Raw genomic sequence first — 21450 nt, 5'->3', positions numbered from 1 at the left:
GCCATAGAACCTCACGATCAACAGAGTCGAATGCCGCCTTAAGGTCGAGAAATACTACCATTGTGAGGTGTCTGTGTTCTAGAACCTGACGTAGTGTGAATATTTGGTCTATGCAGCCACGTCCAGCCTGGCTTTCTCAATTCTGTTCTTCACGAGCTTTGGTTAGGCGTCGAAGTATTATTGGAGCTAATATTTTAGACACTATATTAGACAAACTGATTCCTCCGTGATTGTCACAAGAGGACTCTTGCCCTTTCTTATAGACTGGCGCAATCAGTGATCTTACTCATAACTTCTCAACTGTATTTATTAAGCGAAATTTGTCAATTAAGTTGATATCTTTACAAACTTTGAGAACAAAAATTCGAAACGTCATTACGAAATGCAATATGATTTATGATCATATTCTCCTCTTTTCTACTTTTAGTGTTCTCTGAAAGACGGGAAGCTGTAATTCAGAGTTTATCACACAGCCTCAGCTAAACATATTAGCGGAGAAAAGATCAGCAGTTAATTTAAAATTAATTACTCCTTAATGTCAATCACGTAGGTCACCGAGTTGAAATTTACTTGTATGAACGAATAAATCAAAATGATGAAGTCCCTGCCTTCCCGTCTGCTGTTCAAATCGAAGGTCTTAAGAATAAATTTCACGACTTATGGAGACTGAGAAAATACAGTAACGTAAGTGGGGGGATTATCGTTGTTGAAGTTATAAGATAAAACACCAACCGAGCAACTTTACTAAACCACTGAACAAATTCCAGCGTTTGATGCTGACATTTCGATTTAAAAGACAATCTGGTATAAGAAGTGGACCCCACAACGACTGTCAGTTTGTAAACTCTACTTGAAAGTAACTGAATAAAAACACCAATTCAGTAACACTTTAGAACTTGAATATCTAACAACGTATAAATGAAAATGTAATCCTCAGGGAGAATAAAATGCAAAACAAGTTAAGAATGCATACTATTAAACAAAAATGAATATGTAGATTACGGTGGATCCCCCACATGAGAGCATTTACGCAAGCCAACCAGAATTGAAATAAACCGAAAAAGAGACGAAGTTTAAGAATATTCAACTTTATCATACCACATGAAGGGATATATTTGGAAAAGAAGCACATTTTACAATCAAAATTGTAATAACACAAACAACTATAGTAACAGCTGATGAGTGAGGAAGGGGAAAGACAAACAACAATATTCTGGCACGGAGAAGTAAGGATAGTAGGCAATAAATGATGAAAATGAGAAGGCCAAAATGTCTTTTTACCGAACTTGGAGGGAAAATAAAGAAATCAAAACAGAATATACACAAGCTGCTGTTTCACCGAGAAAATGGGTAGTATTTAATGAGAATATGTTAATATGACCAAAATGCGAAAACTAAACACCTGATTACAACATTTTTTTGAAGATTTTTTCGATATTAACAGCGTTTATGCATATGTTTATACGGATTCTAAGACATTACAAAATATAAACTGAACTTCTTTGATAAGAATTGTTTTTATTGTGCTAAGTTGCAAACGTACTATGAGATAATGATTACAATTTAAAAATATAACCGAAAAACAAAATGACGTTTGATATTCTGAAATAATGAATTGTCAAATAATAGTAGCAAAAATCATCATTTTATAATCCACTAATATTTATGATTTGAATAGTTACAAGCATACAAAGAACTAATAATTAATCACAGGCTTCTCTGAGCCGAAACATTCATGACCAAAAACACTTTTCTTAGATTTTCGGTAATTTGGGTGTAGTTATGACGGGATTGGATTCAATTATATAACGACGTGCTTCTGCTTTATAATCGTACTGACAAGCATGAACCTCAGCGTAACGATGTACAGAACAGAAACTCCGATCACAACTACATGGAAAGAGATTAAAAAGAAGAAATCAGTTGTTTTATCTATCTCTTAAACAAGTATAAGTCTAATAAAATGACGAATATCCATATATGTTGGCGTTTAAACAGAATACACATACGCAGAAAATGAATCATCCAGGAGAGTCAAACAATATAAGTTACCTGGAACTCTATGCATACATGGCTGAGTACCATAAGGAAAGTATTATCTAGGAGTGAATGTTAACTGCGTAGTCATACATATACTAATGTATAACTCAATTATGGCGTAATCTTATTAATAGTGTAATGAACGAAGTCTTGCGTAATAAACCAATTTATTGCATTACACACTATCATACACCGTATTTGTAAGCAATGGAAGTACATTAAAAACATTATTTAGTCATCTTTTTTAATTGCCTCTCACAAACTTCATCGTCCTTTCATTCCTGTTTTTATTTAGATTGATTCATGCTTTTTTTTTATCCTCTTTTCATTCTCCTCTTCTGTCCATAACAATTCTACTTTCAATTCCTGATATAACCTACTTTAATCTGTCCGTAATAACAATACACACCAAACTAGTACATAAGCGTAAAAGAGCGATTCTCGGTAGATAAGGTAATAACTACATTTATTAAACCAGAATTCAACAGAGACATTATTAGCTATTCTCAAAAGTGTGAAGCACATTTATCTAATTATTTATTTGAACATACACATTTATACAAGGGGGCAACAAATACACATATGCCACAGAACAACAATGAGGTTGCGAAGAGATAAAGAATGAAGAGTGGGTGTAACAAAAAGAAGAGCAACTATGAATATAAATTAGTTAAGATTGAAATAGTAATAATCGGAGAAGCAGTTCAATTAGGGAAAACACGATCAGAAAGAAGTCACGCTCATTTTTATGAATAAAGTTTTTAAAAAAAACATTACAGAAGGATCACCACTGGTTTCTATTCTGAGCCATGTCTGATAATATCTCAAGATACTGTGTTGCACCATCTGTAGGACCCCAACTAGCGCGTCTTGAACGACCAACAGAACACAGTCCTGTTCAGCTTTCTTTCATACCACAACACCATTTCATGAGCTTACCACCTCTCCACTTTTTACAACCAAAACCAGCGTCGGCAAATAATGCCCGACGTGGAATTCTCTGGGACGACACTCGTAGAACATGTTCAAGCCACCGAAGTCGGTGTTTCAAGATGGTGACATCGATTGCATTATCATCTCTGTGCCCGAACACACGATGCCGAACCTCTGCATTACTAACATGGTGTTGCCACTGGATGTCAGCAATCCTTCGGAGACAACGATGATCGAACACAGAGAGTCGTCTAACGTCCTCAATTCGGAGAGCCCAGGTTTCACAAGCATAGAGCAGAACTGCTCTCACCGACGCGTTGTAGATCCGACCTTTTACAGCCAGACTGACATCACGAAGGCGCCAATGGTGGCCCAGATTGGCATAAGCCGCTCTGGCTTTCACTATACGTGAATTGATCTCAGCACTCACGCTACCACTAGCACTTATGCAGCTACCTAGATACACGAACTTCTCGACTACTTCTATCTGTTCACCATTCAGGGTGAGTACAGGATTAGAATCCTACCAGTCTTGTAGAATTACTTTGCACTCCGAAGGTGCAAAGCACATACCATACTTACGGACACTCATTGCCAACTGGTTAAGTGCGGATTGAATGCCTTGGGTATCATCGCACAGCAAGATAACATTATCCACATGCTCAAGGTCAAGAAGTCTTTCTCCAGGCAACAGATCCACACCACCATTACTTACATCCATCAGAGCTGTTTCCAGAACGTCGTCGATGGCAAAGTTGGTGAGGGATGGTGAGATTGGGCAACCCTGCCTAACCCCACTGCTCGAATGGAACAACGGAGAGATGTGGTTGTATGCCCTCACTCTGCCTGAGGTGTTAGTATATAGGGCTTTTAGGATGTTAATAAACTTCTCAGGCACACCCTTCTTCAATAGACAATCCCAGAGAACAGTCCTGTCCAACGAATCAAAGGCAGCCCTGATGTCAAGAAACACTACAATTGTTGACCTTTGATAAGTATGACGGTGTTCTAACATTTGGCGGAGGGTGAAGATATGACCAATACATCCTCGACCAGAACGAAAACCAGCCTGCTCCTCGCGAGTCAATCATTCTCGGGTTTTGAACAACCTACGAAGTATGACGGAAGCCAATAGCTTGGACGCAATCGGAAGTAGATTTATTCCCCGATAGTTGTTACAGGAACGACGTGAACCCCTTTTAAAAATAGGGACAACTTCCGACTCGTTCCATGATGTTGGAACACTCGCTAACTCCAAAACTTTTGTTAGAAACTCAGTTCCTTAACTAGATGGTGGTCAGAAGTAAGTTATATGGTACGGGTGATTTGTGGTGCTTCAGGAGTTGGAGTTCCTAATGGACCTCCGCCTTATTATGTGGGTCAGTCATCATCAGCCATGGAGGGTAGGACAGGCTGATCGATGTCACCGTGATTATCCCTCGAGAAAATTTTTTCCATCATTCAAGACGTCTGCACATGTTATTGATTGGCCTTCCGTTAGCTTCACAGATAGTTTCACTTTCACCTTACTTAATGCGACACCAATGCCAGCAAAACGAGACGAAGATGCCACAGGGTCCCCAGATAAACGCACGTGAAACAAGATTTTCGAAGCGATAGATGGAGAGCGAATTCGCAGTAGTTCACTAGTCTTGAATACGGGTCTTGGAAAGACAACAGACATCGCTGTTGCGACTTTCTAAAGATATAGTGAACCCTGTTTGTTTTCCGATCTGCATTAGTGCATGAACGATAAATGATTCCAGTTTCAATGGTATACGTGGTCTCAGAAGGACTGGTTCAGTATTCGTAGTCAGTGGTAGCTTTCAACTTTTGACCAGTCAGTGACTTGAGATCGTTTAGATAGGACAGATTTTTCACCATAGGCGAGCAGTTGTGTACGTTGAAAAATAAAATACCAATATGAGAATATAAGGGAGCAGATAAGTGACGTAATATAAAAAAACGCATGTTATCAAATTATTGTGAAGTGATTAATCTGAATGAGAATTGAAGTGAGAATAATTTTTCCAATAGGATTCATCATTTGATTTGTGTGAGGGCTGGGATACTGTCTGGGCATTCAAAACGAAGTAAGCTTTTGACCTAAGGGGCTGGCTGATCCACACAGCAATGGAGCAACGTTAAGAAGTGCAGTCGCATGGTAGACAGTGGCCAACAAAAGGTTAATACATTATTTGCTCCCTGAGGACCCTGAAGCTCATGTGCACCACTGGTTTGGAATCAGGTTTTCTCAACTCCCTTAGGTGGATCCTTCGTAAATAATCTTCAAAAAAACAAAGTTTACTTAAGATCAAAATTGAAAGTTGTGATAATTGGGGATTCGCTGGGAAAATACTATTTATACTATAAATATTTATCAACAATACTAATATGGTTGGATGATGTGCGACCAAGGTTAACGTAAGAATCAAATCAAATAAGATTATTTGCTCCAGTTTACAGCTGTGTGTTATAAAGAGGATAGAATGAGATGGGTACCAGTTCTATGCCTAGTGAACACAACTAAATCCATTCAAATCGAAGCAGTACAATAAAAAATAAAAGTGGATTATACCAAAATTAGTTTCATAAAAAGTCACAGGACAACGAAATGAACATACCGACATGTGTAGCTGTTTGTAATCCCTATCTTCCGCGAGCACATAGAACATCGTTTGCGTCTAATGGAATTAAGGGATGAAGGCAGGTGAGATGCTTCAATCAAAACGGTCGAAATATAGTGTGGAGGAATGGGATTCAATAATTTCTCATCACAATCGTTTGGTTTGCTGAAATGGACAGGAGTAATCAGTCGACTTCCCCCTCTTGAAGGTAATCGTGGTGGAATAGTTGTGGCCAGGTGACCTAAATATTTAAAGGAATTCTAGATGTTAAAATTGGTTTGAAATTTCATCTTCATACTAAAACCTTGTAAATACTACAAACCATAAAATAAAACATCGATAAACTAATGTAGATTAGATAATTGAACAAACCACAGTTCCTTTGACCATTAATTTTAGCGAATATGTGGTTAGATCATTGTGCGTTCAGAGTTATAACTCACACAAAGCAAAATGTAGCTGATACCCAAGTAATTTACTTACTTACTTACGCCTGTTACTCCCAATGGAGCATAGGCCAGAAAATGGTTAACAGATCATTTTGTGGGATTAGGAAATGTTTTCCATAGTTATGAATAGGGAAATATGGTCGACTTTTTGACAACACTCATCTTAAGGTTTTTCGGTTTCATGGGCATCATGGGAAAGCAGATTCCTAAACTTCGTGAAAGACCAAAAAATAACAATCTTGCACCACATGAGAAAGCACGCTGAAAACTGGATCCTTAGGATAAGTGTTTGCTTAGAAACACAAAAAAGGAAACAAATTATCACACAACAGTGAAATATCATGTGTTGCATATTTTTAGGGAGAATGAAGACTACTCAGAGAAGAGAATTTTCTTTTCGATGATATTACGCCCTTAAGTTGTATAATTGTATTTACATGTAATTTCTTACATTTAGTCTATAGTAAGATGGAGAAGTGCTGCAAAATTATCGAAGATAGTAAAACTTGTCCAAATGTCGGATGTAAGGGTCTAGAGAAATAAAGTGGTTGCATAGGTTAATAAAGTAATCAAGGATCATCAAGTATTGAATATAAGTCTATAAAAAGGAAGGTTTTTATTTCAGAGTAGATAAAGTTATCAAATTTTTTTCAAGTAATGAATGAAATGGGTTGTTGCATCATTTAGCAAAGTAATAAAAGAAAGTTATATGACAGTTTTAGAGGTAATAGAAAACAAGAATTTACACATTGAATAAAAAATCAACCGTCTACTTTACAACGAAGAATGTAAAGAATCAGATAATAATTAGAACTTATAATCTATAAAATTAGGAGTGGTGCTAACGCTGTTGAAGAATGAATGAGTGAACATAACTCTTTTGCATACAGTGGTCGATGAGTTGGGGACTGAATATTGACCTCTCATTTACGCCGTCAGTAAGAAGTGAATGACTGAAAAGTAGCTGAAGGTCAGTATTTCTCACGGCATTCTCCCCCAAGTTTCCACCTTCTAGTCTAATAGTACATCACGATTAAATCTATTCTAGATTCAGCTTTGTTAACATCTGACTTCATAATCCAAGTTTCTTTAGCCAGTCTAAACAGTTATCTGATGCTAACGAACGCCACTTCCTCTTCCACCTCCACTTTTATTGGCCATCACTTATCCCGATCATAACGTGGATATTAAGCTATTATATCCTGCCAAGCTGAGTTTCCGAGTAGTCGTTAGTTTAGAAGAATCCTAAATTCATCGACTCTTTTCAATCTTCCGACTTAGGTCACTAGCAGATGTTACCGATATTTCTAATTAAGGTCGAAATTTGTGTCTAGCTATTTTAGGATGAACATTAATACACGGTTAACTAACTGCTTAGTTGGTTTAACCTTGAACATAACCCCTTCATCTTTAAACTGACTTCGAAGATCTTCTGCTGCGAACAGTTTTCAAATCTTCATGGGAAAATTTCATTAACACCTAGGAAGATGACTTGCTCTACATAGGTCTTATACATATGAATATATATATATATATATATATATATATATAGTGCCATTTGGCGAAATACTAGGGCTTGTTACAAGACCGAGTTAGCAGCACGAAACTAGTCAAACAAGGATCCATGTTTCCTAGTACATATATTTTCTGGAAGAGTTTGCTATAAACACCAGTGTTATGGAGCACATACTACCAAAAAACCTTTTTTCCATGCTCACTACAAAGTAGCATGCAAATGAAAGTGATTTTTGTCCCAGGACATAATTCCGAGGTAGCATTACACATGATTCATGGGGTAAATGTCAATATTAAAAAGAAAACACCTTTCTTCTAACCATATATGGATGTAAACTTAGTTTGAAGATGTCTCAATGAATTTGAGAGATTTGTTACACAATTGAATAAGGTAAAATTATATGCACACGAGTAAAAAGTACCTGTCGATACTGAACTCCCCAACTTCGGTAAGAATGGAACGGAGGATGAAGTTTTTGTAGGAGTCGAACGGTTGCTGTTTGAACTAAAACGACTGGAACTTCCAAGTCTTGTAAATTTGCTAACTTGTAAAGAATTCATTGAATGTTGTCGGGTTTGACTGACAGAATCACTACATAACGTTGGTCCATTGTATGACAAAGTGGTCACTGGGGTTGTGAGGTTTTTGTCAGGAGACAAAAACTTATTTATATGTTGAGGAGACCTCAGAGACAAGGAGTTTTCAAACATACTACCCTCCGAACTTTGTGAAGTGCATCCTGGATAGAAAAGGGAGGGTAAAATGTTAGTAGTCGATTCAGAACCTCTACACTGTGAATCAGCTGTTCTGATGAGGCAGTTAACATCAGGAGGTGTGATAGTAGCATAGCGACGCTGACGAATTCGACCCCTGGTGTCAGTCTGAGGCGACCTGTTATGAAACATACAATTCAAAATCTGTACCGAAAATATAGTGGTATATTATGTACATATACTGAAAGATAAACACCTGAATAAACTACGTGGATTATCCATACATTAATTTGTTACAGCATATGAGTGAAAACTGTTATGTCCGAACGAATAATAGACGAATAGTAAGTGCTATGAATTATTTATGGACTATTATTACGTACGTTCTTATCGGATAATTACTAAACAACTAGACTATATATGTTCGTATTGTTTTTATCATAAACTTTCATTTGACCTATTAGCTGCTGTTATATGATTTACGATCCTTAACTTATTCTCAATTTCTTGGTCACAGTATCCTATACTCGCCGCCACTCTTAGCTTGGTCTTATTATTATTATTCATTTTATGGTGTGATGCAGTCTGGTCTGTCTGTATATAAACCACGTATGTCTGAAATATACGATTCATATAGCGAAGGCTGATATTTGTGTTCTGGACTGAACGGGCTGGGCGATAAGATACCATTCAGAGGACCAATAAGGACATGGAGTTGACTCAAAGCTGTTCGTGCTGGTTAACGCATCATTAGTTTAGCACAAAGACAAGGTCATAGAAGTCGATATGCTGACTGGCGATTTTGTCACGTGCTATTTAACGGGCCATAGGACATAACAGGAACATTTCGTGATAAATAAACAGGACAAGTTCTGGCATTGTAAAAAGCCTAAAATGATCAAAAACCGTTCGTGTTGAACCAACAATTGATAAAAATAGTCAGTGAGCCATCCACAACGTAGAACCGGGCAAATATGTTTCTTGGTTCAAGCTGCCTTACCGTATTACCACAGCGAGGTAAAGTAACCAAGATAAATATCAGAGTAGAACTAGTGATAGGATCAGTGACATTAGGAAAGGTTATGTATAAAAAAGGACACAAGGAGATCTCAGGTTCTAAGGGAGACAGAGAGTAACCATCTGAATTGGTCCAAACGGTTCTAAGCCATGTCATTCACAGTCTCTAACCATTGGTTGCGATAGTCGCTCGGACCCCAGCCAGGTCGTTTACAACCACCTACATCGCACAGTTCGATTATCTGTGACTTCATGGACTGACAGCATGTCCGGGTTTGGTTGCCCTCAATTTTATTGCAGCCTACTTCTACACCACACAACAAAGCTTGTCAAGGTGGGTGCTGGTTGGGTATACGTGCCACATACCCCAGTCACTTCAGTTGATGAAGGTAGGCTACCTCACCAATTAATTTGCCGTCTTTACTCAGAACCCTGCGCCTAATATCAACATTGCCGACTCGGTGGTCCCAAAATACACGAGCGATGCTCTGGTAACATCTATGATTTGATACTAGTAACCTAAATATATCCTCTTCTGATTAGTCATGTTTCGCACCTTTAAAGAATAGATCAAACTGGTGCACAGTAGACTCATTCTTTGGTTGCGAAACGGGCATTTCGCCAAAGTCACAGGTAACGCAAATTGGCAAAATCAAATCGACATTTCACCATGCCTCAAACCTACCAGGATTGGTGAGACTTAAAATAATTCAAGTGGTGGACGTGGCTGATTAGCTCACTTTTTATCATTAGTTCAAGAGTTTACACAGACTAGTACCGAGGCGAAACTCCGCACTTAAAGAGAAAGCGTCGCATCCCGAACATGCTTGCAATGTTATTCGAGATCAGAAGATTGGATTTTGTCAGCGTCGATATTAAGACTTTCCGAAGACATAGCCAGCCCTATCTGTTGTCCAACCTGCATAAGTGTGCGAACGTTGAAGGCAGCCACTTTGAATGGTGCACGTGGTTTCAGGAAAACTGCTTCAGTATTCGTATTTGGTGGTAGCATACAATTTTCAACCAGGCAGTGACTCGAGAACGTTTAGATAGAACCGAGTTCCCACTGTAGGCGAGCTGCTGTATAAGTCGAAAAGTAAGGATACATAAAGTGGGAATAAGAGAGTGAATAAATGACGTAGTAAACAATAAAAATAACAATATTAATGTGAATCGTTTGATTGCCGATCGAAGCAAGACAAGTATTTTCCATAAATATCGACATTTCATCACATTTGTGTGTGGGCTGTGATACTGCCCGGGTGCCCAGACCGAAGCAGGTGGTTTTCTTAGGGGGCCACTCCCCGAGCCTTTCATCTAAAGGTCTAACCCACAAGGCAGTGGAGCAACATGAGGAGATGCATTCCCATGGAAGCCGGTGACCAACGATTGGTTCATACGTCATTTGTTCCCGCAGGGTACTGGAGCCCATGTGCACCATTGGTTTGGGATCCGGTTAAGGCGCTGGACATTCGCTTTTCGTCCTCTCATTTTTTGTAAACAACACCCCCGCCACGAGAAGTCAGTGAGTAGAACTTCCCTGGCGGAGGCTATGTACGCGTGGCCATGTGAGAGCGGACTCTCCCCACTCTCGGCCGTACCAGGGCGTTTGGGGGCAATCAGAATCAGAATCCAGGACTGGGGTCTTTCTGATACGCTACTACACCACAGACAGTATCAGTCGTAATATGAAAGATTAGGCATCGAAGATACGACTCCAAAAGAAAATACAAACCAGTGAAATGAAATGTTGTGGATTTAGAAATTCAGGGCTTGGGAGAAGACAAAGAACGGATACAACTGCACGATTTCGAACGATTTTGAGTCATGTCATTCAGTCTTTAACTGATGCTCACGATAATCACGCGGACGCCAACCAGGTAGCCTGTACCTATGAACAAGTCCTATTGAAATGTTTGGTCTAAATGAAGATAACACATTGTCAGTATAAAGTCTCGTAAATTTAAGTTCTAAGTCGGTCAGCTTGTCACAACATTAAGAAAAAGAAGCTTAAATCCCAGTAACTTAAATGCCTTGATCATTATTACCCAGTAGTGCGTATGAACACTCAGAAGAACTGATATCTTGTCCGTAGACAATAATGCTTGGTTGTTAATTCCTCCAGATTTATGCTCTATGTTTAGTTATTGTACTTTCCTAAAAGCTTCATCGTGTAATATGTTTTGTACATTGAACAAATAAGTGAGAAACTCACAAAAAGTTACCTTCTAGAAATTAACATAAAAAGATGAATACTGGAACAATTGTGATTAATGGACGGCTCTCAGTGGAATTTTATCAGAAACAATAATTCGCTTAAGGGGATTACAGGTTAAATATACCTTACTTGTCCCGTAGACCAATAATTTCGCAGACGTAAGTAGTATAAAAATTATCGGTGCTATAGGACACAGTATTTTTATGATTAAACGCCACTTATCAGCACGAAAATCTACGTTACAAATGATCACCTTAATAATTACACACCGTGTATGGTTTAGTAATTTATCGACCAAATACTAAGTCATAAAGTTATTGATTTCAACTAATTTTGCCGACTTTAACTCAATCAGCTGGACTTCATCTTCATAGGCGGGTCCTAGCTAAAGAAATTCAACTAACCGAGTTCCATATTATTATAAAAATTAACGATTCGTGCTTTATCAAAATCAATATAAACTGACTGTGAAAACAGAAAAGGAAATAAATTATGAAAACGCAAAATTAAGTGCAAAACACCTATTGAAAGTGTACTTTGGGAAATCAGATGCATCTTTCAAACAGTTCAGTGACGAAGTATGTAGATTTGACAGATGATTTCTGTTGATTTGTGAGTTCGTCCATGAAAAATCACAGGAATTAGCAGCGATTTCATTAACATGCTCGGAATTTTTTCCCCAATTGGCAATGTCTAAGACAGTAGGAAAAAGTAGACCGTTCAAACGATTAGGAAAATTCATGTAAAACTGAGAACTATAGTACTTGGTTTAGCCTGTGGAAAAAGCAATTGAGATTACACTTATCACATAACAGAACACGTAGAAGTTGGGAACTAGTAGTTAAGTTGAAATTAAATAAAGCAAGAACAAATATTGATGCAGAATAGTATGAATTCATATTATTTCGAGGTTTCTCGTCAGCTGCTTACAAACCAAAAAATGTGATAGAATTTTTACATTGAGATAGTGAAAACAAATGACATAGATGAGTGTAAATAACTGGGTTACAATAATAACTATATATATATATATATATATATATATATATATATATATATATATATATATGCTAGAACAGGTCAGAGGTCAAAAGGAATTAATTGGGGTTGGGTGGTGTAATAATGGAACTGAATAATCATAAGATAGGTTACGTAATAATAATTAAATAGAATTTGAAAAGTTAAGATAATTTAAGAGGATCAGGTGGTGGAAATGTGTGAATAATAATGTGGTTTAAGAATTATGTAATAGGGGAGGAGAATAAATATTTTAAAATAAATAAATAAATAATAATAAAATAATCAATCACAGAATAAACTCTGCGTTGAAAGTCACCTACCCAGCAGCAAAACTTATGACAGTATGGCAAACGAACTGCTCACTTCAACAAACCAAAATCGACAAGCCCTCTTTTCTTAGTAGCTCCAACTGCATCTACCAATTTACATGTACGTGCCAAAGCACATACATTGGAAGAACTGAGAGAAGAGTGCATGTCCGTATTTCTGAGCATGTTCCGAAAAACTTGAGGCTGCGTGGGACCAGGGCTTTCAACAGTGCAATAGCTCGACATCTACTTGACACCGGGCACACCATCGACATTCCTCATGATTTCAAAGTTATCAATAGACAAAGAAGTACGACCACCCTCCGTTTTGCTGAATCTATTATGATCAAAAACTTAAACCTGACTTATGCATTCAAAAGAGACTTTAATTAACTTATCACTACCCTGGTAACCCTTTTTATTTTATTTTATCATTTATTTATTTATTTCAAAATATTTATTCTCCTCCCCTATTACATAATTCTTAAACCACATTATTATTCACACATTTCCACCACCTGATCCTCTTAAATTATCTTAACTTTTCAAATTCTATTTAATTATTATTACGTAACCTATCTTATGATTATTCAATTCCATTATTACACCACCCAACCCGAATTAATTCCTTTTGACCTCTGACCTGTTCTAGCATATATATATATATATATATATATATATATAGTTATTATTGTAACCCAGTTATTTACACTCATCTATGTCATTTGTTTCACACTATCTCAATGTAAAAATTCTATCACATTTTTGGTTTGTAAGCAGCTGACGAGAAACCTCGAAATAATATGAATTCATACTATTCTGCATCAATATTTGTTCTTGCTTTATTTAAATTCATAAAGGGAACCAATTGCATGAAGTTGAAATTAACCAATTAGCAATGAAAACTATGTTACCACGAGTTTGGAAATCTGATGATGAATGCGAGGAACAAACTATTTACACTAAAAGCCAGTAATCTACAAAAACTCAACAGAAAATATAATCAGTCTTAATAGAGTGGTTAGTGATCACACTACATGTAATAATTTAGAGCTTAGTAGGAAAACATCTAATTTACAAAGCAATTTAAATTTGCTTACTATTCGTTATCCATCCAGATATATCGTAAAAACTCCCAAGGGAACTCACTTGAATGATAACCGTAAAACAACACACATTTTCTCCTGTCTAAATTTATACGGTTTACTCAAAACGGAAGTTAACAATTAGGCATTTTAGATTAACAGAATCGAGGAGGCATACCATGATACTGATCTTCAGCTGACGTTTCTTCTTTACACATAGAATATTTAGTATTTTGTGTATTTTGATACCAGTTTTGCTTCCTCAGACGAACGCTTTTCATTTGAGTCTTCAGACGTTTTACTTTTTCTGCAAGCTCGTCACACTCTTGAAGCCGGACAAAAACTTCGGTTTGAACGATACTACTGATTGCAGTCTCCAAAGCTTCGCAACTAATAGAGTGCGAATGATTAAATCCACAATTACAGAAGGAGTATGATTGATAGCCAGTAGATACGAGCGGTGGACTGTCATCATCCTGATCAGTATCCGTTTCAAAATTAATAGAAGCAACCGAGTCAAGCTCTTTGTCGAACCATTCACTGTCTAAAAATGAGAAACGTATTGAGGAATTTTGTTCTTCACTTTCTTCCAGTAAGGGAGAAAATTCTCTGCGCGATTGATGTGGACAACGCGGTCCATCACAGCAGCGAATAGATGTTCGATTGGGAATAACCTTAGCCAATAGACTAGCAAGGATATTCGCTGTTGTGGAATTAGTTGTTTCCGTATTGCTACAATTATCAAGATGGCCAACACCATTTACCTGATTTTCTTTGCACATTCTTTCGATGTTCAATTTATATTCTCCAAAATCACTGGCGGTCGAGGTTTTCGATTCCCGATCCTGTTTGTGAAAAGGAGGAGGAATATGAGTATCACATGAAACCCAAATAGATGGATGATTTTGTTGATTTATTGCAGAAGAGGATTCAGAATAATGAACTGACGGTGAAAATGGAGACGAATTCGAGGATTCAGGAACGTTTGAATGATTGTTAACTGCTACAGCTATCGGGACACTTGCTTGTTCAGTTAAGGCATTTAAGGTTTCTTTTTCAGGAGAGGATAAACTTCGATTTCTCTCGGAAATATAAGTAGTTTCCGTAATGTTTCCATTCAGTGGGCTTATTCCAACGACCACTTCTAAATTTGGAGGACTTTGACCAATGTTGTTTGAATTTTGCTCTCTTAACCCGGAACTAGGCCAAAAACAAGTAAACAACAAACGATTGGTATGGACTGGATAACAAGAATTCGTATAACTATTATAATAATAAGGTAGAACTTTGGCAACATAACGTTCACTACTATGTCGGTAAATTCGAACATATGTAGTTATTATGAGATAGATTCTTCTATGAACCCTAGTGGTATCAGGTCAAAATCATTAGCTACTATCTGCTCAACTTTTTATGACCAATAGTCCGATAGTAAATTGCATTCGGAAACTAATCAGAATCCAGGATTCGGATCTTTCTGATACGATACTATACCATACAATTTTTTTCCATTTTTAAAAATAGAACAAAACATAAGTAAGAATAAACAATATCACGGGGACTATAAGATGCAACGTGACTATTGTCATTTCCGCGCACGGTACTAAGGAAAATTAGCGGGAAAGTACTGTTTTTGAAGTATATGAATAATAATCTTAGTAAAAAAAGCAACCAAGAACAATATAAATTCCACTTCATATTGTTTGTATCAAACATAATTAGGAGTGCTTTTGTTGTTATCAACCCGACAGACACTCAATACCAAGAATGATTGCAAAAGGGAAGAATCCAAACACACTAGTTCAGAGCAATATGTCACACCCCTCTGATGGCTTGCCACGTGAAAAAAAGTTTGAAACACGAAATGAGACATACATTACCAATCTAGTGATTTATAACATTTCTCGAAATTCACCAATCAAAAACCGAGTGTAAACAACTGGTATTGTAGAACTGAGCAGAAATTTCATGATAAAATAACATTTGATTTCCAAGAAAAAAAACCAATTTAACTTTGTGAGTCGATAACATGAGAAATTTACAGTACTTTAAAAAAAGCTTCATAAATAATAGTGATTAAAATTACCTTAATGGAGTGTCGCTATTAACAAAATTCTGAAAAGCATCTGTGAAACTAACATCCATGGCTTTCTGTGCTACAAAAGACGAAATACTACTGGATTCTGGTCGAACATCTACCGAAAGATCAGGTTGTGATTCTAATGCACTATCGCTTGGTAACACACTATCAGTGTTGGCTTCGTCTATTTCGTACCATTCTGCACCAGTTTGTTTTGATTTGTCCAAAATCAAGTCAGAACGTCCTCCATTTTCAGTGTTTTGCGATTGCAATATACTCGGTTTTATCACTGGAGTTAAGAGGTTTGAATACACGAAACTACTGCCACAGGTAGAGCTGGACACTGAAATAAAGGGTGGTACAGTGGTTTTTGATGGGTGGTTTGCTGCCAGACGTAGCGGTGGCGTCCGATGCTCAATAAGTGGACCACTTCGAAGACTTAAAACTAGACACAATGTTGAACCCTCAGATATGGAGTAATCTCTTAGTCGACGATGATTATCCAATTCGCAATTTCGCCAAACAAGGTGTTGTTGATTTATTGGAATACCTGGGACAAGAAATTCATAACATAAACATCGAAAATTTTCAGAAGAGATCCAGAGCAAAGTTAATAATACTGTAACGAGGAAAATAAAATTGCAAAATGTTTGAGCCCAAGGAATAATTACAGTTTAGATATGCTGTAATAAACCTTCTTCTACAAAAAGTGTGGAGGAAAAAATTAAGATAGTCAGCTCGAGTTCAATTATCGTGAAAACAGCGTTTAAACACATTTTTAGGGACTGCAGATTGCGTAGTACAAGAGAAGGAATACATGCACAGCTTGTGCTAATTTCACTACTATTATCTTATCTTTTCAATGGACGTTCTTTCCTTTGCTTGCTTTATACTGCTCGTGTTTTGCTGCTTTTTAATTTCCCACATGTTATCTGGGTAGTAGCGTTTGGGACTTTATCCCCAGATATAAATCTTTTTCTGCCAGTTTGTATATTACATTTACTAAGATCCTCATCGAGTTTAAATTCAAAAACAAACAACGTTAACAAATCTTGTCAGCAAAAGATTTCGCGATCCACTTTCTTAACCTACTTATTCTATGTGCTGTTTTAAGTCATCGATGCCCTACATCTACAATTTTAGCCTTAAATTAGCGTTAGTAATGAGGACCTGTTATGACACGAATACCGTTATGCTGTCAATATACGTATATACGAAACTTACAAAAAGATCAGCATTTGGATTCGATAAAAGGCGTTCACCGTCGAGCTGTTCCGTATTGGGACAAGACCGCAGTCTAGTAATCCCTGATTATTGGCTTACCATCTGATGTCGTCCCTTCGACCGTTGCTGCTACCTTGACGTGGTGGTCGGGCTTTGCTGTCGTGATGAACCAATCGAGCTATACTGGCCGGAATAATCACTCCTCATGGTCCTACTGTGCCAGACAGGTCGGCTGAAGAACGGTAAGACTAAAAGCAGCAAGGTCCGATGGCGAAGTCGTACTGCTGACTGTGCAGGTGTGATGGCAGTAAGGTATTTCCTTCAGAGAACCCGCATAACAGCAATGCTGCCTTCCCACAAGGAGGGATGGGGTTATAAAAGGCCCACCCTAAAATGCACACCTTGCCTTATCCCACGGATATCCGTCTCCGGCGGTAAGGTCTCAACCAGTACGAAGCTGACACGAAAATCACTTACAAAAACGTCGTGTGTGACCGACCACAAGCAGTTGTCCGTTGGGCACTGCGGTCAAGCGCTCAGATCACTAAGACCACCTTTAATCCAATTTCCTTTTCAGGTACCTCTAGAAGAACCCTTCCACGGTGTGGGCAGCCAGTTGAGAAACATAGCCAATAAGAGTAGAAAATATTTGTAAGCTACTAATATTTGACCACAGATACCCTAGAAATATTGCTCGCATCTGCTGGGATCACTGGGTAAGTAATAGTGAGGTTAAACGCAGGGTATTAGGGAATGATGGCAAATTAGTTGATAACGTAAATCTTTATCGACTGAGATGGTTGGGTCACGTGTTACGTGTGCCTGAACATCGTTTACCACGACGCGCAATGCTGACTAGTGTTGGGGATGGTTGGAAGGAAGTTGGAGGCAGCCAAACTAAAACACTGCATCAGTCCTTGAAGTCAATAACTTCTAGTCTGAACCAGGTTGGTAGATGCAGACCACTTGGTTGGGGTCCACGTGACTATCGTAACCAATGGTAGGAGACTCTTTATGACATGGCTCAGAATCGATCACAATGGCGTAGGTGTATACACTCTCTTTTCTCCCTTAAATCATGAGATTAAAATTGCTGTATACATTTCTTCCTGTACTATATTTTTCTATGCAATCTTTCTTTTATATATTACCATCATTGAATTAACTACTATGAATTCGGTGTTCATCTTGTTGTACTAGTGAGGTATGGCAACTTGGACCGATGCATATATGTGCCTAGTCCTACGTTGTAGCTGACTGACTGGTGTCATCCCCTAATGCAAACCACCTTCATCAACCTCTTAATCGAACAAGGATTGATATTAACTACGGATAAACGAACAGTTTTATCATAGTGAGTACAGTTATTCCGCGTTCACCCATACACATTAATAAATCTAAGATCACAAAATCCACGTGCTCGAAGACATACAATTTAAGGACGAATTTGGAGCATCGTGACCGTAACTTCTTTAACTGAAAGGATTTTTTCTGGTTGTACCGTTCTTTTTCCCAGATTATTATTATTACTTCACTACCATACACTAATTTGTGGTCGTTATTGTTCCTTTTTGTTGTTCGCCAAAGGAGTTAGGAACCACTGAGTGAATATAAACATTTACTAATGTTTACAAACAGACAACGTACGACCCGGTAGAGATGTGTCCACACTTCACAGCAACACACGTGAGACCGTGATATAAAACAGACAAAACAAATAACATAAGATACACATGGGAGAGGATAAAGCTTCGAACGAAATGTAATGAAATAATACTATGCTAACCCAATTTGTACACCGAAAGGCGGACGATAGGCCGACAGTTAAATGACTAGATACTTGCGACAAATACAATACCTAGTTGTACGATCACGAATGAACACAGGACAGACGGCTAAGTGATACTCAAGTACACTGGCATACAGACAGTTTGTGATAGATAGCCTTTGACTCAATGCACAAATTTTGTATCACAGAGTTAAAAATAGATTGGAACAAATTTGATCTAATAAAGTAATTGGTAATTCCAAGATAAGTAATAAGCAAGCCTAACTACGCTGTCTGAAGCGTAACTAGAGGTTGACGTGGACCAGTACTGGGTCAATAAAAACGTAGAACTTTGTACGTAAGTCAGTGATCTTGAGTGCTGTTAGAGGTATGAGGGCGGTTATCACTTTCCGGTTGCCTATTCCATGGAAGGGTTCTTCTAGAGGTACCTGAAAAGGAAATTGGATTAAAGGTGGTCTTAGTGATCTGAGCGCTTGACCGCAGTGCCCAACGGACAACTGCTTGTGGTCGGTCACACACGACGTTTTTGTAAGTGATTTTCGTGTCAGCTTCGTACTGGTTGAGACCTTACCGCCGGAGACGGATATCCGTGGGATAAGGCAAGGTGTGCATTTTAGGGTGGGCCTTTTATAACCCCATCCCTCCTTGTGGGAAGGCAGCATTGCTGTTATGCGGGTTCTCTGAAGGAAATACCTTACTGCCATCACACCTGCACAGTCAGCAGTACGACTTCGCCATCGGACCTTGCTGCTTTTAGTCTTACCGTTCTTCAGCCGACCTGTCTGGCACAGTAGGACCATGAGGAGTGATTATTCCGGCCAGTATAGCTCGATTGGTTCATCACGACAGCAAAGCCCGACCACCACGTCAAGGTAGCAGCAACGGTCGGGTTGGAAAAAGAAAAAAAGAACAGGAAGAATTCAGAAGATTAGAATTTGGGAGAACACAGTGGATGCATCTGCGCCATTGCAAACGACTTTGAGCCATGTCATTCAGGGTTTCTAACCATCGGCTCCTATCATCTCGCGATCCACAACCACGTAATCTGCAGCTACCGACATGGCTCAGTCCACTTGTCAGTGACTTCAGAGATTTGTACCAGTACCGAAGCAACAAACCAATTCGTCAAGGTGTATAGTAAACTTTGTCACTAAGGTATTTAATACATGGGAACTTTTTCACTGTGGAAAAAGATTTGGATCAAACTGCTCTTTGGAGTATTACTGATGCATGTAGACGCACTTTAAGTTACACCAATCTACAGTAAAGACACCTTGTAGATGTTGGGTGACATATCACTAACATTCGGTAACTTAGAAGACTCTAACTTACCTCATACCACCGTTTTCACTTTTTCGATAGAATAGACTGGGGTTATAGAAGGAACTGGAACATCAAAACGAGTGATGTGCGCAGATCATCACTGATAATCATCCAGAGGAACAGAAATGGCAAGTCACGAAATTCTGGTCCGTTTATACGGTGGAAAACGCTGGTCCGTAAGGTATAGTATACTATGAAATAACCACTAAACAAACCCAAAAACCGACGCGAACAGATTGAGTAGATATGCGCACAAAAGTTATCGCACAGAACAAACAGATGCAGAAATTAGTATACTTACCTTCAGTCCTTTGAATTTTAGATTTGACTGATGTGATAGTTTCAGTAGGGGAAACGTGCAGTTCAAAAGACAAACCCGTTAGTTTTTTGACAAAGATACTCATAGGCATTATTATTTTGAAAGCAAGCTGAAACCAAAGACGATGTACAACTGATGAGCAATACAATGCGGGCAAATGACCTCCATACAGTCAAGAGACTGAGTCTAACCGTCACTTTAATTTTTCCGCCAAATGCAAGCATGTGACGGTAAATACCATGAGGTTGTATATCAGCCCTACAATGTTCAATTTGCATAGTGCTGAATATTTTTGGTGCGTTTGTCATTCATGCAGAGTGTGGTTTCTACCCGTAGGGCCAAATTTTATACTGAAGATCGGATTTGAAACTCAAACTTCTATATTATTTCTTTTTTGATCTGAATGTGTTTACAAACGGAGTGTAGTGGTAAATAAATCCCCAAAATAAATAGCTCTGTCAGTTTTCGACATTGGATGCTGACCAGATAAGTTTTAGTGGACTCATCTAGCTGAAGGCGCTCAGTCATGCATCCGTACCAGATCACGTGTGGTAACGCTGTGCTCAACATCCACCGCAATCGCTAGCCAGATTAGATCAGATAATTCCGATATATTGGTAATCTCCAAATACACTCTTCCGATCTCCTCGACTCTGTATTTTGATTTCTCTTGGTCGGTACGAATTATATTAGGAGGTGTTGCTGGTAAAAGCGTTGTCAAACACTGAATACCTGTACCATCATCAGGAGCTTCAGTAATATGTTGTGGCAATTAGTTCCATTCATTGA

General features: G+C 38.2%; 1 protein-coding gene across 2 annotated transcripts; it reads right to left on the bottom strand.

Moving 5' to 3' along the window:
- Positions 1-225: 225 nt before the first annotated feature.
- MS3_00003411 (uncharacterized protein) lies at positions 226-20884 on the bottom strand. 2 transcript variants are annotated; one of them, XM_051211205.1, is made up of 7 exons: positions 20644-20884; positions 16013-16556; positions 14105-15126; positions 12035-12206; positions 7987-8456; positions 5598-5841; positions 226-1890 (listed from the first exon to the last, which is right to left on the bottom strand). In XM_051211205.1, the coding sequence occupies exons 1-7, from the start codon at positions 20750-20752 to the stop codon at positions 1755-1757; spliced, it is 2697 nt and encodes an 898-aa protein (XP_051071243.1). In that variant the 5' UTR covers positions 20753-20884; the 3' UTR covers positions 226-1754. The 2 variants fall into 2 exon arrangements, with proteins under 2 accessions (XP_051071243.1, XP_051071242.1); XM_051211204.1 differs by having other exon boundaries at positions 12050-12206.
- Positions 20885-21450: the final 566 nt, after the last annotated feature.

Source organism: Schistosoma haematobium, chromosome ZW (genome assembly GCF_000699445.3).
Source record: "Schistosoma haematobium chromosome ZW, whole genome shotgun sequence".
NCBI classification, from domain to species: Eukaryota; Metazoa; Platyhelminthes; class Trematoda; order Strigeidida; family Schistosomatidae; genus Schistosoma; species Schistosoma haematobium.
This window is presented reverse-complemented; position numbering and strand designations above follow the sequence as displayed.

Bases quoted from the DNA above. Each gene is read 5' to 3' on its own strand.
- MS3_00003411 (XM_051211205.1), bottom strand. From the start codon at position 20,752: ATGCCTATGAGTATCTTTGTCAAAAAACTAACGGGTTTGTCTTTTGAA. The intron at 8,457-12,034 runs GTGTTTTGCACT...GTTTCATAACAG, and splicing joins CCAAAGTACACTTTCAATAG to GTCGCCTCAGACTGACACCA. The intron at 5,842-7,986 runs GTACTTTTTACT...TTAAATATTTAG, and splicing joins GGGGAGTTCAGTATCGACAG to GTCACCTGGCCACAACTATT.